At 42.2% G+C, this 23,437-nt stretch overlaps 1 protein-coding gene across 1 annotated transcript; it reads right to left on the minus strand.

Annotated features, from left to right (window-relative positions):
* Positions 1 to 343: 343 nt before the first annotated feature.
* LOC143514797 (protein mono-ADP-ribosyltransferase PARP12-like) lies at positions 344 to 22,784 on the minus strand. Its single transcript, XM_077006421.1, has 12 exons — positions 22,462 to 22,784; positions 19,956 to 20,091; positions 16,770 to 17,058; positions 6,317 to 6,364; positions 6,053 to 6,179; positions 5,688 to 5,853; positions 4,029 to 4,161; positions 3,772 to 3,871; positions 3,197 to 3,278; positions 2,976 to 3,103; positions 2,601 to 2,758; positions 344 to 2,514 (listed from the first exon to the last, which is right to left on the minus strand). The coding sequence occupies exons 1-12, from the start codon at positions 22,770 to 22,772 to the stop codon at positions 839 to 841; spliced, it is 3,354 nt and encodes a 1,117-aa protein (XP_076862536.1). The 5' UTR covers positions 22,773 to 22,784; the 3' UTR covers positions 344 to 838.
* Between the last annotated feature and the right edge of the window lie 653 nt (positions 22,785 to 23,437).

Below are 23,437 nucleotides of genomic sequence, written 5' to 3' on the forward strand. Positions count from 1 at the left end.
TTCAGTGTGTGCAAATATGAGTACAATATACTTAGATTTGATAGTAAGGCAATAAAACTTAAAATATTTATGTACATAGAAATTAAACAGTTGAGTAGATATAAAATCCGGATTTACAGTGTAATGGATTTTTTCACGCACAGTTGGAGGTGGGCAGGAACAGAAATGTAGATCTTCTGGTGAGTCCTAGAGCTGGCTAGGGAATAAAGCATATGCTCTTTCATACTTTAAACAGTGAAGTTTAGAATGAGTACTGAGGTCCACACATGTGAGGCCAAGGAAGGCAACCATAACCATGGGGGGACGGAGGCTACTTTTTCAAATATCTAAGCTGACACCTCACCATGGTTAAACCAAAGCTGTTTTTATTGGGAAAAGCAAACATCTATGTTCTCCTTAATCAATTGGAACACTGACCTGACAGAACTGGCATAAACGGACAGATAGTCAGACTCACAAAACCAATTAAAATATTCATTTCAACTTGGGGCAGGATATTCAAACCAGGGAAAGTAGAGCAGCTGGACAGTGAACTGCAGCTCATTTGTTCAGTAAATGTTTTTGAAACACTAATACATGCATGATGCATTAAGATTCACACTTATGAAGGATTTAGTAATAATCACCTGCCAATCATCTTTTGCGTTTACTTGTTAAAACTATAAAACATCTATTTTCAATGTACGACTGTAGTGTTTTCTACAGCTTATGACTATACATTTCTGTGTATTGTAAAATTTGCTTTAAAATCTTCTCTGATAATTCCACAGAAATAAAACACAAAATGAATCACATTCATGTTTTTCGATCTAACTGTACATTTCCTTAAAACTTGAAATCACTGCATGACACAATCTGATTTTTGCACATGTTTGGGTGGAGAAGGTTTTCTATACCCTCTTGCTTCTTGGATGTTTGTGCTTGTTGAAGGCTTGTGTGTGCTGGACAAAGACGCGTTGGTTTGGCTAAAAGAGACTCCTGAGGAGTTTGAAAAGGAGCAAGCACTGGTCTGAGAAGGGCGAGTGCTAAAACTGCTGAATCCAAGTAGATCAAAATCAGCACCCAACTCTCTGGTAGTGGGTGAATTTGAGGTATAAGATGACCCAGTTTTTTTGTTTTTAGCATCCTCAAAGTGATCTGCATTGCCTGACAAGCTAGGCTTCACTGGGTTTGCTAATAGATCACTCGATCTGTAGAAGGTGGCAAATGTAGCAGCTGTAGGCTTGTCTTGGGATGACTTTGCTGGCAGACCAGCAGAACTGCAATGAGCTGAATTAACCGAATAGTGAGCCGCAGAAGGTAAGACTCCAAGAGGCATGCTCACTGTGGAAATATTGGAGGAGGGTGACACCTGTTTTGTACTTACAGAATCTACTACAAGAGGAGGACTCACTGTGGTAATATTGGGGGAGGGTGACACCTGTTTTGTACTTACAGAATCTAAAACCACAAGAGGAGATTTCACTGTGGTAATATTGGGGGAGTCTGACACCTGTCTTGTAGTTACAGAATCTAAGACTACAAGAGGAGTACTCACTGTGGTTCTGTTGGTGGAGGCTGACACCTGTCTTGTAGGTACAGAATCTAAGACTACAAGAGGAGTACTCACTGTGGTTCTGTTGGTGGAGGCTGACACCTGTCTTGTAGTTACAGAATCTAAGACTACAAGAGGAGTACTCACTGTGGTTCTGTTGGTGGAGGCTGACACCTGTCTTGTAGGTACAGAATCTAAGACTACAAGAGGAGTACTCACTGTGGTTCTGTTGGTGGAGGCTGACACCTGTCTTGTAGTTACAGAATCTAAGACTACAAGAGGAGTACTCACTGTGGTTCTGTTGGGGGAGGGTGATACCTGTCTTGTAGTTACAGAATCAAAGACTACAAGAGGAGTACTCACTGTGGTTCTGTTGGGGGAGGGTGATACCTGTCTTGTAGTTACAGAATCTAAAACTACAAGAGGAGTACTCACTGTGGTAATATTGGGGGAGGGTGACACCTGTCTTGTACTTACAGAATCTAAAACTACAAGAGGAGCACTCACTGTGGAAATATTGGGGGAGGGTGACACCTGTCCTGCACTGACTGAACTGGAGCTGACAGCATGCACATTATCAAGTGAGCTTGCAGTTTTACTCATAGTTACACCAGAGGTATAAGAATGTTGGCCAACATCTAGGAAGGCTGTGGGATTTGAGTTTGGAACAATGTCTGATGATGTTGAACGACCAAGAGTGTAGCCACCATATGCACGAGTGAATGTGTCCTCCTTGTATGTAATCAGGAACTCTGGGTAGACCTGGGCCCTGTCAAACACCACATAAATGGTGGGGTCCCGGATGTCATTCACACAACAGTCGTAAAGAGTGCCTGCTGCATCTCGTGCTGGAGGCCGGCGGTACTGCGAATCTCCCTTAGTGTACTGTCCAACCAGTACCCTGCATGCAAACATGAATTTCTCACCACATTCATCAGTGTAACTATGGGAATACTTTGCATCCCTGGCAAAGTAAGTTCCTGTAAAATAAAATAAAAAATAAATGAATTAATTAAGCTTGTAAATGTGATGCAACAATCATGCTGACGTTGTACACTGTTCTAACCTTGCCCGAACACCGTGCCATTCACTCCAGACACCCTCATGTCAAAGTTCTCTTTGCATATAGCAGCAATGTGTGAGGATTTGGTGCCATGGAACAGCAAGCGCTCCCCCTCGCCATATTTCTTGTTCTTGTTTGCTTTTTTCATTCGTTCCCTTTTCCTAAAAATAAAAACAGGAAAAAAGTAAAGTTGCACAGGGCACTGTGGAGACATAAAGCAGAGTTAGGTTCATTTTGTTTTGCCAATTGGAAATGAAACTACTGAAATGTGCCATTATATTTCATACAGATTTAAAGCAGTGATCTTCATGAACAAACCAAATTTCTTGAACTGTTTGAATTGAAATAAATGTTTCATTAATATGATGTGGTACACACGTCTGAAAATCCTCCCACAGGTCCTTGTTCTGGACCCTTTCTATTTTCACAATGCTGCATTTCATTGTCTTCTTGAAATGTTCCTGCACCTTGATGTAATCCTTGTCTGAAGTACTGAGAAGGACCCTCTATAAAAAATGATGAGCACACAAAACTAGATGGGTGGTCTAAATGAATTGTGCTAAAAAACAATGAAAAACAGGTTTGATAAGTTATCATACCTGAAATCCGGTATCTGGAATTGCTGTCTTATCCCAAAACCCAGGGAGACCTTTATAAGAGCTACAGTGAGCACTTCTTTTGCTACCAAAAAAGCATCAAATAATAATGCAGAAGGAAGACATTTTGTCTATATGCAGATCTGACATTTGTGATTTTGTGTGTTTTATATGATGCAGGTTAATGCATACATGGATGTGAATGTAGACAAATGTAAACATGACGGATATTATGTGGTAATGTGGAGGTTAATGTTGTAATGTACATGTTGAGGTTAATGTGGTAAGATACACATGGAGGTTAATGTTATAATGTACACATGGAGGTTAATGTGGTAATGTACATGTGGAGGTTAACGTAGTAAGGTACACATGAAGGTTAATGTTATAATGTACATGTGGAGGTTACTGTGGTAATGTACACATGAAGGTTAATGTTGTAATGTACATGTGGAGGTTAATGTTATAATGTACACATGGAAGTTACTGTGGTAATGTACATGTGGAGGTTACTGTGGTAATGTACATGTGAAGGTTAATGTGGTAAGGTACACATGTATTTTTGTGCAATCTCTTACCGAGTGGTTCGGATGGTCTGGACTTCAGAGGAAGAGACAAAAACAGGCCTCCGCCTAACTGGTCTCTCCACGCCAGTCAGCTGATTCCTCTGCTTCATGTCTGTAATAAAGTTTTTATTGCACACTTTATGACAATGAAAGAGTTTCTGTATGCTTAAGATGTGTGATCTGCATTATCTTGGTGCACATATTTCTGACAATAAGGTAAACCACACTGATATAATAAAAAAAGGAATTAAAGGCATTAGATACAATACCTGTGAAATTGATCTCATAACACTGTTTGCCAGCAGTAAATGTGACAACAGCATTGTTGTTTTCCTTCAGGAACTGTATGTACTTGTTTTCTAGCTCCTCACTGTTGATGGAAGATAACCTGTGCATCTCTCTCTGTGATTTAAAAAGATCAAAGCACAGAATGTTAATTTGCAAAAATGTAACATTCTGAGACTTCCCTATTGGTTTTAATCCTTATTCCAGTTACCACTGCGATAATCGAAAGGTTTTGTGATGATGAATTTCAAGACCCTTCAAATAACAATATAGTGTATTATAATGGAGTACAGTGTTCAGAATCAGAATCAGAATCACTTTATTTTGCCAAGTATGTTGCACATACAAGGAATTTGTCTTGGTGTTGGCCCCACAAGTAAGACATGACACCAAAACTGGACGACAAGGCAACACACAGACTAAACAAAACGAGTTATGTACAGAATAGATATGTAATAAATAAATATGCTACAGACAGTTGTAAAGTTGTATTTACAGTAATAACAGTAATTAGCAGTAAAATGCCACGGGGTATTGCATAATGTATTGCACAATGCTGTTTGACAGCAAAAGTCAGCATGCCCATTGAGGTAGGTGGAGAAGAAGGTGAGTGTGGTAAGTGGCATAGAGGTTTTTTAAGGTGCAGAGGGGCTGGATCTGTTGCTGAGTGCTACAGCTCTGGGAAAAAAACTGTTTGCATTTTTTACATTTAAAAATCCAAAAATATATAAAAAATATTAGGGGTGACTTGCAATAGTCGCTGATTCGACTATAGTCGACTATACCCACTAGTCGACTATGAAGTTGAATGTACCATTCTAACTGCATGGGGGTGCCCAAGGATGCTGCTAAGCATTAGTTGTTACATGAAATGTCTGTTTTCGTTATATATAGCCTTTTGTCAAATAAAATCATGCTAATTTTTGTAAATAAATATTTTTTAATGATGTGTGCGCATTAACAATAGGCATCTTCCTTCCGACACATTAATATATCACGCCCTGCAGTTGCACAATCCAAATGAGCGGAGCTGAACACACTACAGGATAGTCAGCATCTGCCGAGATTATAATGGCTACTAAAAAAACTTCAAAAGTGTGGGAGTATTTTGAAAAAGATAACGATGAATCAAACAAAGTAAAGTGCAAGTTATATCATCAACGTCTTTCATTTCACACGACAACAACCAATATGGCATACCATTTTTCGCAAGGCGAAAAAACAAACAGTTCAGCCGTTTGTCGTTTTGGTCATGTCATCTCGTCTCATCGCAGTGCGTCTCGGCAAGTAGGCCTTTTTAAACCCCGTTACTTGAACCTTTACTTATAATTTTTTTGCTGTTGTGTGGCAATTCTTTTATATTTTCAGGCAGGCATTTGACATTTTGCACAGTGCCTGTCTAACAGTTCGATATGCGGAATTCAAAACATTTTACAGTAAGTGCAAAGGTACAACACATGCACAGAACTGTGTGGGAATGGTTATTAAGGGAATGGGAAATGTAGCGTTAAAGTGTGGGGGAGGGTTTATAAAGCCTTAAAATAATGTATAAATACTTAAATAAATATAGTGTCCCTAAGTATGCGTCCATCATAAAAAAGAAAAAAAAGGACCACAAAAAGCCAAATTGACTTCCAACTTACAATTGATCCATACTTGATCCATGTCCTATACTCATCCTCCCAGTACCAGGTCCACTTTGTGGTGAGACTGAAATTGGGTTCAACTACTGAAGACTCTGTAGTGAGACGTCGCACTCTGTGAAGTCCCTGAGTCATTGTTTCAAAATATACAGGCTCCACTCCCACACTACCAGCAAAACGAAGACCAGAAGAGAGCATGTACCATAAAATAGGTGACCCACATGCCACAACACAACATTCATATCATTTAAGACACCACAAATAATGTTTATGGGTGTGGAGTTCATTGGGGCATTATAATGCCATTGCTCCTTTCACAAAGCTTTCATAGACATGACCAGTCAGGCCCTTTAGTGCTTACATACCTGTGGATCTTTGTGGGGTCACAAAAGTCTCGTTCTATGATCTCATTGTCTGCTAAGTCTGTCCACACTTTGCCCACCTCCAACTCCCACTTGTAGGGCATATCAAAGTGAACTCGCCAACAATTATCTGCAATGATTGTATATCTACATGTGTATATCATAACTCATTTATCAGCTCTGTAACTATGCAATTACTAAATGAATGCCTTTAAATAGCACAACATACAAGTGTTAGACAACTAGTAAGTAAAGAAAAGTATATACCTTGAAATTTGCAGTAGCCTTTGACAAATGAGAGGCAAATCTTATTTTCTGTAATTAAAGAACAGAGGTACACTGTAAAAAACAGAACTTAAAATTGCTCGACTTACTATGATTTTTAGTTTAGCTGAGCCAAAAATAATTAATTGCACCATAAACGATAACAAAGTAATTGGATCAGCTTACTTTATTGAGTTTCTTGGTAAAAGTTGATCTGACCTTACAACCTGCATTGTCAAAATATACAAATTGTAGTTGAACCCTAGTTAAGGCCAGGCCAACTCCTCTGCGCATGCTCAATTTGACTCCTTAGTTGAGAACGGGGCGGGGTTTGCGATTTCTGCCAGAATTGGACTCCGGACATCTTGAAATGGATTTCACCTGCGGCAAGCAGTGACCTATGCTACTCTAAACTGAATATTAACGTCCAAATGTGTTTTGTCATTTGTCTTATATGACCCAACTTCAGTTAGCTATTCTTAGTATTGAATTTATGTATATGTGAAATATACATTATCTGAACAAGATATTGTAGCGTTGGGCCAATGGGGTTTGCCAGAGGGTGACGTCATTACCCATGAGCCCTTGCGGCTCCGGCCCCGTTATGCGTATTATGTGGTGTTTATGTCTGTATAGTGTTATTAATGATTATTAATTGTGTGTTATTAGTTAAGTCACCCCGGTCCATTTTTTTATGTACATGTGCATTATCCGAGTGTCACGTAGGGCTACGCCCCCTCTCCTAGCTGTCACTCCGGGTTTCCTCATGTCTGTGTATCTTGCCAGTTGATCCCACCCAGCTCGTCTGTTACCCGGTTCCCCATTGTCTTCCACACCCTTGTCATCATTGTCATCACCTGTCCCTAGTTTAGTTCAGTGTATAATAGTCCCGGTGTCTCCTGTGTCTGGTGTCGGTTATTTCGTGCTGTTAGCCAGTGTGCTTTCCTGTTGTGAGTTCGCTCTTTTGTGCTTTTCGTTATACGTTGCTCTCTGCCTGTTCCGTGTTTCCCATTGTGTTCAGTTGCCTTATCCTAAGTATGCCTGTGTATAATTCTTGTCTGGACTGCCCTCCCGTTATGACCCGTGCCTGCTACTTCGACTCTGCCATTGGAATTCCTTTGAATAAATCTCGCTCTCCTCAGCGTTTGTGTCCGCCTCCCTGTTCTGCCCCGCGCAGATCATTACACCGAGTTCCCCCTCCATGTATGTGTAACGTTGCCGTCTTCATGACCTCCCCCTGTGTTTCATGGGCAAAGTCAAGCTATTTGTAGGCTTCGAGTTTGATCTGATTGTGACTGTGAGTACCAATTATCTTGCGAGGTGAGAATAAAACCACTGTTCATGATAAGAATGGACTTGTCTGCAGCCTCTTTCTCCCACACCACAATATTATAAGTTGGCACAACTTTTAAAAATTTGGAACTCTTGGTATGTAAAACTTTCATTTTGAGGTTCATATACATGGGCAAGATAAATTACCTGAACAAGATATAATAAGTTAGCACAGTGGTTCCCAAAGTGGGGGGCGCGCCCCCTAGGGCGGGCATGGAGCTTGGAAGTAAAGCCTGGTTTATACTTTCGCGAGTGACCATAGCGCGTGACTCCGCCCACCTCGTGCGACCCTGCACGAACGGTGGAGGCGTTTATACTTTCACGAGCTTCACTGCAGTGTTCTCCGAAACGACAGGTGGCGATGGAGAATAAAAAACCCCTGCAAAACCGGTGAAAGAACATTTTTACCTGACGCTACACCAGGCATCAAAATAAATATATACACACACACTATATATATACATAGATCTATATAGATAGAAATATACATCTACGAATGGTGGAGGCGTTTATACTAGCCGCGTCACATTCTTTGTAGTTTTGTCCGAAATGATATGTGGTAGTATAAACAAATACCCCTCAAAAACAGGGGAAGAAACAATCACCTGACGAATTTTAATGTTGCTTTGTGTTTCAGGTTTGAAAAGTGCTGGAATTTAGGCTAAAGTACTTGAAAATGCTTGAAATTGTAACTACTTCGTTTCACAACAAATATCTGTCTGACTGAACATTTATTTTGTATTATGTTAACAAATACGAGCCTCTTGTAATTCCAGGACGAAACATGAGAGAACGTGAAGACGTTAAGATTGGGTGTTTTGAAAGTAAACAACCATTAAATAATGTGATTAAAAAGCGAATTATTTCGAATCATTTCGAGTATATGTATAAATATTTAACTTAATTAAGTTTAACGTGCTGGGAAATATTGAAATGGACCTTTAAAGTGACGTACAAGTGTTTTAATTCCACCTTGTAAAGGTGTAGGAACCCTGCAAACATGACTTTGTTCATTGCGCTGAAGCGGTGTGCGCAAAGTTACAAAAAATCGTGAGGTGCACGACCTCGCGAATCGACAGCGTGCGAGGCCTCGCGCACATGCGGCGCCACCGTGATTACGTCATTTTCGCGGTGTGGATCCTCGCGACGTGTCAAGTATAAACCAGGCTTAAAACATGTGCACATGTGTCAATGGGGGGGGGGGGGGGGGTGCAAAAATATTCTTATCTACTAAAGGGGGGCACGGCAGAAAAAGTTTGGGAACCACTGAGTTAGCATAACTTGAATCATTTCGAAATTAGTTGTAGGCAATACTTAAAATCTGAAGTTTATATACCTGTGAAAAATAAATAATTGGAACAAGAAATAATAAGTTGGCTAAACTGTGAGTGAATTTCTTAAAAACTTAAGAGTTTGAGTTGGGATCAAAACTCAAAAATCGAGTGCAGTAAGTTGCCTTGAAATTTTTTGTTTTCTCAACTTTTTCGTTTTTACAGTGTAATGTGCATAATAACTTCATGCTTTGTGCCTATACAGTAATAAACTATGAATGTGATTTTTGTTGCTGAAAATGTGAAAAGGTTAATGTCACTTTTAAATAAAGATAAGTAGAGAGGGTAGGAAAAAGAGAAGGAGAGGGACTAAGTGAGAGAGGGTAGGTGTCACGTTACGGTCCCCGACCCCTCCCTTTGGGCGTGTGTTTACGTCGTCTGCGTCTACTCGTCTGCGTCTGTGGATCTCCGTGGGTGCGGGTGTGTCTTGTGATCATCCGTCTCACGTGTGGCTCGTCTCGTCATCACGTGGGGTTTATGTGGTTTGTCTATTTCGTGCAGTGTCCTGTGCTCGTCGTTATCTAGATGTTACGCGTTCGTTGCAAATGTGTGTTTTGTGTATGTGCTATCTGCGCTTTGTTAAACATCAATAAACGTTACGTCGACAAACGCGTTAGACTCGTGTCTCGTCTTTCAGCCCGCCGCCAGCGTCACAGAACGACAAGCCGACCAAAGAATGCCAGGCTATGCTACCCGTGCAAAGAAGGGGAAGAGAGCCAGCAAGCACCATCATGGCTCTTCCCCTGCACAGCACCGCAACACCTCCGTACCCCTCGAGCTGATGGAGCAGGACCCTTTCTGCAGGCTCATGCTGCGTCAGGCTCGAGAAGCCACCAACGCCAAGATGGCAGAAAGCCTCTCCTTCTCGAGACCTCTCGCCCCCGAGGGTAGGCTCCCTCGAACTCCGCTCCACGGAGAAGAACCCCGAGAGCGAGTTTGAGGGGGAGGAATCAGAGGGCGAGGAAGAGGAGCCCGAGGACTATCCCCCCCCCCCCCCCCCCCCCCCACCCCGGCGGGCGGGCGGATGGATGGATGGATGGATAGATAGATAGATACTTTATTGATCCCAGAGGGAAATTCCTGAAGAGAGGAAGTGAGGAAGAGGAGGACATGGAGTTCACTCCCGCTGTCGGGTCCAGAGAGGGAGAGCGAGGAAGAGAGGCATTCCCCCGAGGTGGTACCCCTGAGAGAGAGGGCGGGTTGGCAGACCTACCCCGCAGCACACCCCCCGAGGGCTTCCACAGAAGCCGGTAGCGTGCCCACCGGGAAGGCTACAGGAGCATCCGCAACCCGGTGGAGGGTTTGCGGCGAAGGCGGGGAGAGGACCGCCCACCGCAGTGCCTGCAGCTCCCGGGTTCTCCCCGCTGGCAGCTCTCCTCCTGGCCTGGCGCCATTTACGTGTCTGTCTGTCCCAGTGTTAGTTAGTATTCCTGTATGTCTGCCTAATCCCCTTTTCCCTTTCGTGCCTCTGTGTGTGAATGTACCTGTGTGTGTATTCGTGAATGTCCCGTTTTGTTTGTCTAATGCAGGGGTGGCCAACTCGTCATAGACCAAGAGCCACTTGTCTCCACCGAGGGTGGTCATCTCCCAGGCGCAGGACGGAGCGCTCCGGATCCGCCCATCGATGTGGGTTTGGGACACTTGGTCCTGTTGGTACCCCGGGACGGGTAGTGCCCTTGGTGGGGGTGTCTGTCACGTTACGGTCCCCAACCCCTCCCTCTCCCTTTGGGCATGTGTTTACGTCGTCTGCGTCTGTGGATCTCCGTGGGTGCGGGTGTGTCTTGTGATCAGGGGTGGAAAGTAACTAATTACATTTACTCAAATTACTGTAATTGAGTACTTTTTATGAGTAATTTATAATTTTCTGAGTAGTTTTTGAAATATGTAATTTTTACTTTTACTTGAGTAAATTTTGACCCAAGTAGTTTTACTTCACTACATTTGAACGTCCTCACATTACTGAGTAAAAAAAATTGATGGTGAAAAATTAAACGCGGGCAGAAATGTAAACTTCTGAGTCCCAGAACTGAAGGCCAATTGCGTGGCCTTGCCTTGTGCACGCCCTGTCCATTGTCTCATAATGAAGCAATAATACACGAGAGGGAGTGCTATAACGTGTAATATTGGCACTGCTGTGCTGCAGTCGTAGGCCTGCGGCCTCGTCCTCGAGTGTATTATTGCGATTATACCACAGTTCACTTATCACTGTTTATTGAAAGATTTTAAGTTAAAGAGGATGAGAAAATACGATCTGTTTGGTTAAAAATACTCCGCCAGTTAAAACAGTTCCATTCAATGGCTCGCTGCTAAACTTACACAATACTGGAACAGCCTTACCCAATAAACATTATAGCGGTAAATATACACAAAACAACTGTTGATAAAGTCGTATTTATTAAAAATAAAGTACAACAATTATTGACCATCCACGACTGATTGGAGGTTCGTTCAGGTATCTGTTCAGTCCAGCTCTTAAACCAACGAAGCTGCTGATGCCTTATAACTCTCCCTTCACGTTTCTGACGGATCCATAAAAACGTCGTAAAAGCTGATTCATTTAATTTTTGTTGATGATACTAAAATCGACTGCAATGTCATTGCTCTTTAACCAGAATGTAAATACATTAAGAGCCCAGGATGTTTGTTTTACGGTATTAACTTCGTTTCTCTGCATTTTCAGCTCATCCAAATCATTGTTTGTAAGCGTGACAAACCTTGGCTCATTGGAGGAATCAGGCTGGTCATTTATAGCTTCATCCTCCAGTTTCAGATCGAAACAAATGCTTTGGAAGCCAATAGATTTAACGAACTCCCTGTAATACATTTTGATAATGTTGCTGCTTGTTTGTAGTTGCGCTGTTTGGCTTGTAAACGCTGCTTCGTTGCTAGGTTACCTGTATGCGGAGTAATACATGGAAAGCTTCGGTTACAGTGCTATAACGTAATATTGGCACTCCTAGATCGCCTCTCAGCCAATCATATTGTAGGGTCGGAGCTAACTGTGGTATAATCAGGTCATAATCTGGTGCACTTTTTTCCAAAAGGATGAGAATGTTCTATCTTTAAATCTTCTATCTATCACAGGGGTCCCCAACCTTTTTGAAGTTGGGAGCTACTTCCTGGATACCAATTATTGCGGAGGGCTACCAGAAAGAAAGTTGTTGAGCGGGGGGGGGGGGGGTATTGGGTTCATGTGCGCGTGTCAGTTTTAGCGGTTTTTAGTATTAGCGGACAATCGCTAATAGCAGCAAAAACATAAACGATGCAGCGCTTTGGTGCATGGCAATATAGTGAGCTGTTTTTAAAACAAGCCCGCGGGCGACTCATAACGTCCTCGCGGGCGACGTTGGTGACCCCTGATCTATCAGGTTCTGTGGGATCCTGTGGACATTTTATTGTGAAAAGTGGAATCCTGTGGGCACTGTATTTTGAATAGTGGAATCCTGTGCGCTTTTTGTTTTATTTTGAGATGTGGGATCCTGTGGTCATTTTATATTTTATTTTGAGTTGTGGCAACCTGTGGGCATTTTATTGTGAATAGTGGGATCCGGTGGGCACTGTATTTTGAATAGTTGGATCCTGTGAGCACTTACTTTTAATTTGTGGGATCCTATGAGCATTTTTTAATTTTTGATGTGGGATCCTGTGGGCATTTTATTGTGAGTAGTGGAATCCTGTTGCATTTTAGTTTGATTTGTGGCATTTTGTGAGCACTTAATTTTGTGTGCATTTTGTTTTTTGGATATTTTGTAATTTAAATTTCTTTATTCTTATCATAGTGTTGTCCGTTGGACAATAGGACTGAAAATTGTTTGCACTTTATGGTACAGGTTGTGACTTTCCTTGTGCTGTGAGGAAGTATGTTCCTGAGCCCAGCTGATCTTTTTGCAAGTGTGGATGTGCACTTAAATCAGTCCCACCAGGATTTCGCGGGCATTTTTTGTGATTGTTGCAGGCTAAAATGTTTGATGTTGCGGGTGTTTTTCAAAAAAATTGCGATGGAAGTTGCGGTGTGTTTTTGCTTTTTTGTGAGTACATTACAATAGGGAGTAAATGTTGTATGGTTTCCTCTATTTAGTAGTCCATTTTAATTATCTATTTACCTATTTATTCAGGGTTGGCAACTTGTCAAGATCGCTTGGAGTGAGATTTGAACCTGGAGGGCGTGGCAAACATTAATTGTTGACGGGGGGGGGGGGGGGGGGGGGGGGCGGGGTTAGCGAACATAAGTTGTTACCGGGCGGCCTGTAAAATGGACACAAATTAAGTATTATATCGAGATCGATCGCCAGTGGTTGGCGCCAAAGCGAACTAGATATGGATCAGAGATGAATAAACTTTATCTCTGACTTTAAACTTTATCTCAGTCTCGTCTCATAATCACGTGGGACTTATATGGTTTGTCTTAATTTTGTACTTAACTTTGTACTTAATGTGCGTTCGTGCAGTGTCCTGTGCTGAGTCTACACGTTTCCGTGTGTGCTGAGTGTTTCTACGTGCGCTTTGTGTGCTATCCGAGTGTCATTATTAAAAGTGACGTCTGCTGCAACCGAGGACTCATGTCTCGTCCTTCGCCCTGCCCGCACGTCACAGAACGACGAGCCGACACCGATACACCATGCCAAGCTATGCCACCCGGCCAAAGAAGGGCAAGCGCCCCAGCAAGCAGCATCACCGTGCATCTTCCTCCCCCCAGCGCCTCGAAGCCACTGCTCGAGCAGTTGGAGCAGGACCCAGTGTGTGCATTCCAGCTGGCTTCGGCTCGTGAGTGCCCGTACCCCGAGATGGCAGAAATGCTCCGCGAGGGCGCGGTGAGGATCTGGAGAGATCTACACCCCTCTCCTTCCCGCGCCCTCTCACCTCTGAGGGTGGGCGCATGTGTGATCGGCGCCACCGGATCCACCCCAGAGAGCGAGTTTGGGGAGGATTCAGAGGAAGAGGATTACCCTCCGTTGGTGTGTTCCGCTCCCACCGTAGACTCTATGTGTCTCTATGTGTCTTTTACATTTGTTTTTGTTTGGATATACATATATTAGGGCTGGGTATCGATTCAAATTCCAAGAATCGATCCGATTCCGATTCTGAAGATTAAGAATCGATTTATTTTGATTTAATCCGATTTAATCGATTCGATCCGATTCGATCCAATTCAGGTTTTAGTGTTATTAAAAATTTATTTGAGCTGTTTCCTGACTATGTACAGAAGCAACATGTTAAAACTAGTATTATATCGATTAGTGGTGGGCCGTTAACGGCGTTCGTTAATTTGATACTCTTATAGGGCGATATAAAAATTATTAAAGTTGGGTTGGGAACTGGGTCAAAATGGGTAAGCAAATTATGATGACTTTCAACTTGATAGTTTAGCTCGGCTGTATTCCTAACCAAATTGCACAGTAGGGGCGAGAACAAGTTTTCAAACTTGTGAATTACAAATCGTCCGTGTGTTTACATGGATGCAGATACGAAGTCGCCAGGTTTGCTTCATGGAAACTTCATTTTTAGGAACGTAAAGTGTTACCGGAGCGGAGCTCGGAGCGGTCGTTTTCTGCATGGTCCTAGCGCTAGATTTGTCGCTATTCTTTTTAACTGTGCGTTCACACCGAAAGCGATAAAATCGCTCTCCGTCGCCGAGTCGCCAGCATCGCGTCGCGTGGGGGCGTGTCCAACATCACGCCGGCATGCAGCACGTGACAGATATGCAAATCACGTTTTTAAAGCAGGACGCAGTATTTATTTTAATCTATTGATTACAGGACACACAATTATAAAGGAGTGCGTACCCCAGACCCGAAGATCAAACAGGAATTTAAAAAATCATAACCAATAATAGGGTATACGCTAATTTATTGCAGATGTTTTTTAACAAATGAACAGTATTCCCTCCAAAAATAAACATCGTAAAGTGTGGGACATCCAGAAACAGCCACTATTAATCTCTCCTCCATTTTGCAATCGGAACAAATAATCAGTAGGAACCAAAGTCAGAGGTGCGGTTTCGGAGGAGGGTGCAAACATACTTTCTGATTGGTAGTCGCCGCCGTGCGTCACTGCTCATTTGCATAAAGTTGAGCCAAGCTCAACTTGTTCGCATCGCTCGAATCGCTCACTTCGCTTCGCGCCGCTGGGTGTCGCTCACTCTCATTGAAAATGAATGACTTCCGGTCGCCGTGTCGCTCTCGTCGCTTTCGGTGTGAACGCACAGTAACCGTTAAAACTACAGAGGACCAAAACTGGCTTTTGAAAAAGTGCCCCCCCAAATTACATCCATGAGGTTAAATGTACTAAATGTTGGCTTACATTTCAAATATCATGTTTAGCTGAATAAACATGTTATTAACCCCTTTTAATGTACAGTATGTAGGCTTACAAATTCATGTTTAACTGAATAAACCGTTGAACACGAGTAGCCTACATTTTATTGAGCATGTTTTTTTTTCTTCAAGTATCAAAGTAGAACAGCTTTCTCAAGCAGATGCATTTTGGAAACAGGAGATGAGCCCCTGGTCTAATGCACCCTCTGTATTAAGAAACCCTATCTCAAAAACTGACTTTTAGTCATTACTTGGGTAGCACGCATATGAGCCATTTTAATATAGATTAATCTAGATTAATTTCAAGATTTCAGTGAGATTAATCTAGATTTAAAAAAAAAATTATCTATGCCCACCCCTAATATCGATATTAATCAGCAAATAGTTACTGGTAGTTGGTAATTACTGATGGCTGGAAGACTGGTGAAAAGGGTAATCATAAATCTACCTTCAAGAAAGGTAATCCAGGACAATAAACAGAGGACATCTTTGAGGTGTCTATATCTGCAACAGTGGACTCCTACTGGGACACTAACCAGTGCATTATTATTATGATAGAAATAATTAAGAATTCACCCAAAAGCTGTTGCTACCAAATGCATTTTTATTTTAAAAGTGCTCACACTTAATAAACTGAAAGTATAAAATGTAAATGTGTATTTTTCTTTAAAGTGCGAATATAAGAACAGAACTGTCACGTTACGGTCCCCGACCCCTCCCTGTTGGGCGTGTGTTTACGTCGTCCACGTCTACTCATCTGCGTCTGTGTATCTCCGTGGATGCGGGTGCGTCTTGTGATAATCCGTCTCACCTGTGGCTCTCGTCATCACGTGGGGTTGGTGTGGTTTGTCTACTTAATGTGTGTTCGCGCAGCATCCTGTGCTCGTCATTGTTTGAGTCACACATGTTCTATGTAAACGTGTTTTATGTGCGCTGTCTGCACTTCGGTAAATGTAATAAACGTAATGATTTGGAAAGTGCAAAGGATTCTGTCTCGTCCATTGCCTTGCGCCCAACGTTACAAGAACATTTTAAACTTTTTTAAACTGTAAAAACACTGGGTAAACTGTCAGTGACATGGACTAACTGTAAATAGTCACTGACACTGGATAAACTGTCCTTCTGTTTTTAGATTGCCGATTTGACTATCGTCGTTACCGGCACTGTCCGACGCCATGTTGTTTTACAGTTAGTTAGACCGAGCACGCCTGCGTGAATTCAGTGACGAGGCGGGGGTAAAAGTTCACTAAAAAATCGATCTTTGGACGTACGAATCGATTATCAGATCATCATATGCGAATCGATTTTTCAACACAGGCCTAATATATATATATATATATATATATATATATATATATATATATATATATATATATATATAAGTTTCTGTATATTCTCTGTCTGATATCTGGTTACCGATCCTTGCTCTGCCTTTTGATATTCTCACGTTTGCCTAGCCCTTTTTGTACCTCTGCTTACCGTTCCTAGTCCTCTTTGTGGCAGTTTCTCCCATCGCACTGCCATGGTGCTTCAGAGCCAGAATATTCTGATAGATCAAATAAAGAGACCCCATCAGCTGACTGGGAACTCTTTTAGCCTGGATGCTTTTCATTGGATGAGGCTCGTAGAAGTCGTGGGATCGACTGCACTCAGTGGTGCCCTCACAGGTTCCTCTGATGTAGTTTTCACAGATGTGGAGCCTGTTGCAGGCCTCCTTGTCAGGGCAGTTTCCATACTCACCACTGCCTTTGTTATACGAGACGCATACCTGTAAGTCAACAGATAGCAGAATTGTTCTGTCAAAAATACTAATTTCGAAAGTGAGTTGCCACTATACATGTTAAATGTGTGTACTTCGGTGAGAAGGTTTGCTCTTGTTCTGGATGGTTTCATATGTATCTTTGTACCAATTAGCAGTGAATTTCTCAATTACATATTACTCTCAATTACACTTATTGTTTTGACTGCACTCCAGGCCAGTGTTGGCCATTGGGTGTTCCATGGTTATTTTAAATAGGGTCTCCTAGGACAATGGCAACTGCAAGGCAACCAGGGAGTGAACTGGCAGTGAAGCAACAAGCAAAAGGCATACTAGCAGTGCCTGAGTGAAACAAGGAAAAAGAAAAAAACTGTTTTTAAACAGAGATAGTGTCAGAGATACAGATCACACTTAGGAACGCCAGAGAACGCCATCACCGGAGTACTGACCAGCACACATGACTTCAATGAGCTATTTCAACATACCCAACTTAAGGACTCTTTGCACAACACACCAGTGCGAAGTATTGCCTCCTTGTGCTGCATACCAAGCCGTTGTTTCTGTATATTCTCTGTCTGATATCTGGTTACCGATCCTTGCTCTGCCTTTTGATATTCTCCCCTGTTTGCCTAGCCCTTTTTGTACCTCTGCTTACCGTTCCTAGTCCTTTCTGGTTTTTGACTCTGCCTGGATTTGGACTCTCCTGTTTTGCCTTGCCCTCTTTTGTGCTTCTGCCTACCATCTGGCTGTTCATACTCCCAGGTGGAGTGTGGGTATAACATTGCTGTGGGTGAAAGCAGTTGTAATTTGTGGGTGGAAGCAGAGTTGAGTATGCAGCCAGGATTGCTCATGTTAGTGGACAGCTTCTATTGCTGGTTGGTGGCGATGAGAATGATCAAGACTGTGGAAGGTGGCTTTGAACATGGACATCATGTAGGGAGGGGCTAGTCCATTTTTGGCTTTGTAAGCAAGCATCAATATTTTATATTTGATTTGTTTGACTACTGGAAGCCAATGAAGGGAGAGCAGCAGTGGATTCACATGTGAGAACTTGGGGAGGGTGTTTCTCCCTATGCCTCCGAGGGGAGCGCAATGGACTGTTCCCATGGCGAGACCCCGGTGGAGCCCATGATATGGCGTTCTGGCGGTGAAGAGGAGATGGAGGTAGAAGACGAATCCCGAAGCCCCTTTTCCCTTTCGTGCCTCTGTACATTAACGTTCCTGTTTGTGTTTTTGTGAATGTTCCATTGTGTGTCTAACGTCTTTTCCCCTGTCTTCCCAGGGAGGGTGTTCTAGGCTGTTCGTGGCGGACTCTCCACCGAGGGCAGTCATCTCCCAGACGCAGGACCGAGGGCTCTGGACCCGCCCATCGGTGTGGGTTCAGGGCATTCATCTCTGCTGGCACCCCAGGACGGGTAGTGGCCTTAGTGTAGGGACTTGGATATTTCCGCATGACAATGATTGAGCCGCGGCCATTTTTCTCCGGTCGCGCTGTCTAAGCGAAATCAGTCATCGCAAGCGCGCGGTAAAAAAATAGCTGTTTTCATTGGTTTGTAGGAGGTTCCTCCCAGAGTTTTGGTAATATGACATAACTGAATGTTCGCTTTCTCTCATCCCGTTAGAAGAATTCGCATTTTGCGCTCCTGTTTCTTTTTGAGCCTGGTTGAATTTTAACTTCGCGTTTGGACCGTTCAAAAACATTGTGGGACTGTTCAAAAGATATTAATAGATACGTGGACCGTTACATAATATTCTTGTTTATTGTTTCCTTAAGTTTTATCCCAGTCTGTACAGCTTAAGGTAGTTTTTTAAGGCTCCCAAGACAACGTGTTGGTCCGATGAACCATGATAACGGCGAGCACAGACTAGCCACATGCTAAAACTAGCCAGGGTTGCCAGGTCCTACAAAATATCCTGCACAAAGTGGGTGTAAAACCCGCCCTTCAGCAGCCTAAACTAGCCCAAAGCCCAAAGTTATTGACGGGGAGGGGGGTGGCGAGTGTTTAAAATGGAGACAAATTAAGTATTATATCGCGATCGATTCTTTGTGTTGACTTGTAACTCCCGCGGTGGCCCAACTCAAAAGTAGCCCAAAAAACCGCACCCCGCGACCCCAGAATTTTTACCCGCGACTGGATTTTCAAACAAGCCCAATTTGGCGTGAAAACCACGAACCTGGCAACTATGGCCACATGCTAAAACTTGCGCACATTTCTTGATCACAAGATTTAGTTTAATTGCATTAAAAAAATAGGGCCGATTTAAATGTGAATATCTTTGGACTGGCTTGATCAAATTTGACAATTGAGGCATCTTTTTTTGTTACATTGTGCTGCATCTAATAAAGCTATTTTAAATGTGATTAAATAATTTCGAAAAAAATGTCCAAGTCCCTACTTAGTGGAGGGCTCTGTCATGCTACAGCCCGACCCCTCCTTTGGGCATGTTTTTATGTTGTCTACGTCTAGTCGTCAGCGTCTGTGGATCTTCATGGGTGTGGTTGTGTCTGAGCGTGTTCATCGGTCTCACCTGTGGCTCGTCTCGTGATCACTTGGGACTTATGTGGTTTGTCTATTTAATGTGTCCCGTGCTCGTCTTTGTCAGAGTCGTTTGTGTGACTACTTGTGGATGTTTAACGTGCGCTGTCTGCGCCTTTATGTTAATAAAAGTGTGTGTGTCTGTAAGGAAGACTGGACTCGTGCCTCGTCCTTCTCCCAGGACCCAGCATCACACCACAACAGCATGAATAATTTGGACAAGGTATTTTTCACAGAAATGTAGAAACACATATAGAAATAGGTCATATTTTCTCTCCATAACAAAATGTCTTACCATATTTTATCACTTGTTTATATAATCGATTTGTCACAACAGACTATGTAAAATACACTAAGCACATGACTTACATGAGGCAGCAGAGAGCTATCACTCTGTAACAGGAGGACACGTAATTGATTTTTATTGAGGTTGTGCAGATTACGGTCTCTTAGGATCCTGGAGTTGTGCTCAGACTCCAGACTGTGGCCAAAGCTGCACCATCGCCTGTTTGGGAGAAAATATGAAAGAGCAGAATTACAGCACAGAACACTTACACTATTTTAACTGTACATTAAAATTCACTTGGAAGACATTTTAGGTTGGGCAAAATGTCCAATTAATTTTTGGATAGCATACAAAACAATACATACATTACTTACTTAATTGATCCCTGGGGGAAATTTCAAGAAGGCCTATTCATAATCATTTTTCCTGTGCATTATGGTCATATGCTTATCAAATATATTGGTTGTTGTAACAAGTACATTCTTAGGATATAATAAGGAAAAAATAACTGGTTCACATATCTGCTGTTGTCTGCATAAAGCTTCTCAGACACAAGAGAATTGTGAATACGGGCCAAATTCACAAATGTCAATATACAATTAATTTTCTATTCCAGTTCTTTGGAAAAGACAGTTATACTCCATCTGGAGTACAGTTTATGTGGTGGCTGTAATGAAATCATATCGATTTCTGTATTTTAAATGTTTATTAGGCAAGATGCTTCCGCAACACATAATGAATCAAAAAGCACTGCTCAGAAACTACTAAAGTTTTACAGCAGGATTTTTTTTTTTTTGCCAACGAGCACAGACGCTCTTGACATATGAAATACAGCAGCACACAGAAACATTTACAAGCACTAACATGATCTGCTTTTTATTCTAAATAGAGAGAACGATGTTTTACTCACTATTCTGGAAAAACTATTCAAAATACATTATTACAATTGAATCGTTGATTATTCCTTTTATCCTTAAAATAATACCGGCAATAAAAAAAAAACTTAAAACGATTGTAATCTTTAAAATAAATAATCATGTATTGTTTATTTATTTATTATTTATTGACGAACTCTGCTCACGGTGTATCCCTTTAGGCAAAGGCTGGGGCACCCCAGTGTTAAACTGTAGGTTAATATCTAAGCTAGTAAAACGATGTATATTCGTTTTGTTTATTCAGTATATTCAGTTTACTTATAATAAAGCTATGACGATGAAATACACCCGGTATCGCTACTTTTTGCAGAGTCAGAAATACGTAGCCTACGTTGTACATTATGCCAGGTTTGAGGTAGAGGTCTGCGCGGGACTGCTTTTTTAATCCCACTCCCGCCCGCTCCCGCCAAAAAATCGCTTGTTTTAATCCCGCTCCCGCCCGCACCTACTTGTTTTAATCCCGCTCCCGCCCGCACCGGCCAAAAAATCGCTTGTTTTAATCCCGCACCCGCCCACCACATACACATTTCTGTCGCCCCCGCCCGCAATCCTAATATGAATTGAATTAATTAGATTTAGTACTTGAAATTTTCTTATGTATTTATTAAAACAGCAATATAGCGATTGATCGCGCTGTCCCATTTCTTATCACAGTCCAAACACATCCCGTTAGGTGACGTACACCAACACTTTCTGACATGTATCACAACAAGCCGATTTCCATCTCCATTAATTACAATGGAATATGACTTCCATACATCAGACTTTCCTGTAGTTGGCTTAATTGTGGTGTATTCGCCTGTTTTAATAGAATTTTCCACAGCTGAAACTGGTTGACCGTCTAGAGCAGGGGTCAGCAACCTACGGCACGCGTGCCACCATTGGCACACAGAGACATAGTCACTGGCACGCGACACGCTGGACCAGCATCAGCAAAAATATATATTTTAATATAAATTATTATATTAATGGATTATACTTTCGCGAGTGACCGTAGCGCGCGACTCCGCACGCACACCTCGCGCGAACGGCGGAGGCGTTTAAACTTGGCGATCGATCGCGATATAATACTTTTTGTGTCGATTTACACCCCCCCCCCTCCTCGGTCAACAATTTAAACTCGCCGCCATAGTGGCACACTCATTGACTGGACATGATAAAGTTGGCACTCCATGTCTCAAAGGTTGCCGACCCCTGGTCTACAGTCTCTGCCATTTCTGTAACAAAATGACAAAATGACGCACACTTCATGTTCACGTGATCAGTTGCTTAGCCAATATTTTGAATTAGTTTATTGCTTACTTACTGAATGATTAGTTGTTTTCGTCCTGTTCCTTATGCATGGAAATCATTGCGTTGTTATTATTATAATTTTCTAGACTATTAATTTGCGGGATTTTTCTACATGTATATGTGGTCCCGCTCCCGCATCGCCTGGACTAATTCAACTCCCGCTCCCGCCAATAACATATTTCTAGATATTCTGTCGGGTCCCGCGGGACCCGCGGGATTACCGCGGGAGTGCAGACCTCTAGTTTGAGGTTCAAATGTCCACTGGGGGTGCTAAAGAAACTTACACTTAAAGCGAATCCTGAACAAAAATAGCTGCCAAACGGATCTTGAAGGTGTCTTTTCTTTTGATATCTTGACTTACCTACTGCATTCTCCCAATATGTAAAATTTGCACAGGTGTAGATCGTTACAGCTGTTTTGGCACTCTGTTTTGCAAAGCTTCAGGTTAGTTCTGACTATGACGTGTTTGCAACCGTTTCGTTGAATGAAAGCAAAGCAGTCGCTATTCTGTACAACAGCATCCAAGCAATCAATGTCTGTCCTGCATGAAGTAATTTCCAGAAGTCTGTTGTATTCGACGGACCCACTGTTGTCACAAATGATTTTAAGAACAGAGTCGGTCGCCATTGTTCCCATCCTCGAATGACGTCGAGGTTTCACGCACTTGCACATTCCCGTTCAGGAAGCAACAACAGAAAGGAAAACGAAACCTACCGGAACTTTAATATGTTGCCAAATACGTGCACAATCCCCCGTGCTTTAACAAAAAAAAATATTCTCTTGACTGAAATTCCTCACAAGTCTATTCTTATAAATGATATTGCGATTTTGTGTAGCAAATTTATAAAATAAGTTTACTAAGTGATTTACTTGATACAGACACAATTCAAAATAAAATGCAATGAAGAAGAAAAGAATACTAAAATTACAAAATTAGTTTAATCTGTTTCTAGTTTAGTTCCTTGTTAGTCCTTGCTATCTTTGTGTGTGTGTGTATGTGTGTGTGTGTGTATAACCCCTGTGTTTGCATTATCTTGTCACTCGTCATTGTTTTGTCAATCCATGTTGTGTATGTTTGAGTAAATATATTTGGTTACCTGGGGGGTATTCCACAAAGCGAGCTTATGAAAGCGGCGCTTATTAGAGTGAGCCTCGCTTGAGTTAGCCCAGTGGTTCCCAAACTTTTTCTGCCGTGCCCCCCTTTAGTAGATGAGAATATTTTTGCGCCCCCCCTCCCCCCACCTTATTGACTAGGGATGCACCGATTCACGTTTTTCACTTCTGATACACATTCAGATATCTGAGGCTTAGTATCGGCGGATACTGATCCGATACCG

Source organism: Brachyhypopomus gauderio, chromosome 5 (genome assembly GCF_052324685.1).
Source record: "Brachyhypopomus gauderio isolate BG-103 chromosome 5, BGAUD_0.2, whole genome shotgun sequence".
Classification (NCBI taxonomy): Eukaryota; Metazoa; Chordata; class Actinopteri; order Gymnotiformes; family Hypopomidae; genus Brachyhypopomus; species Brachyhypopomus gauderio.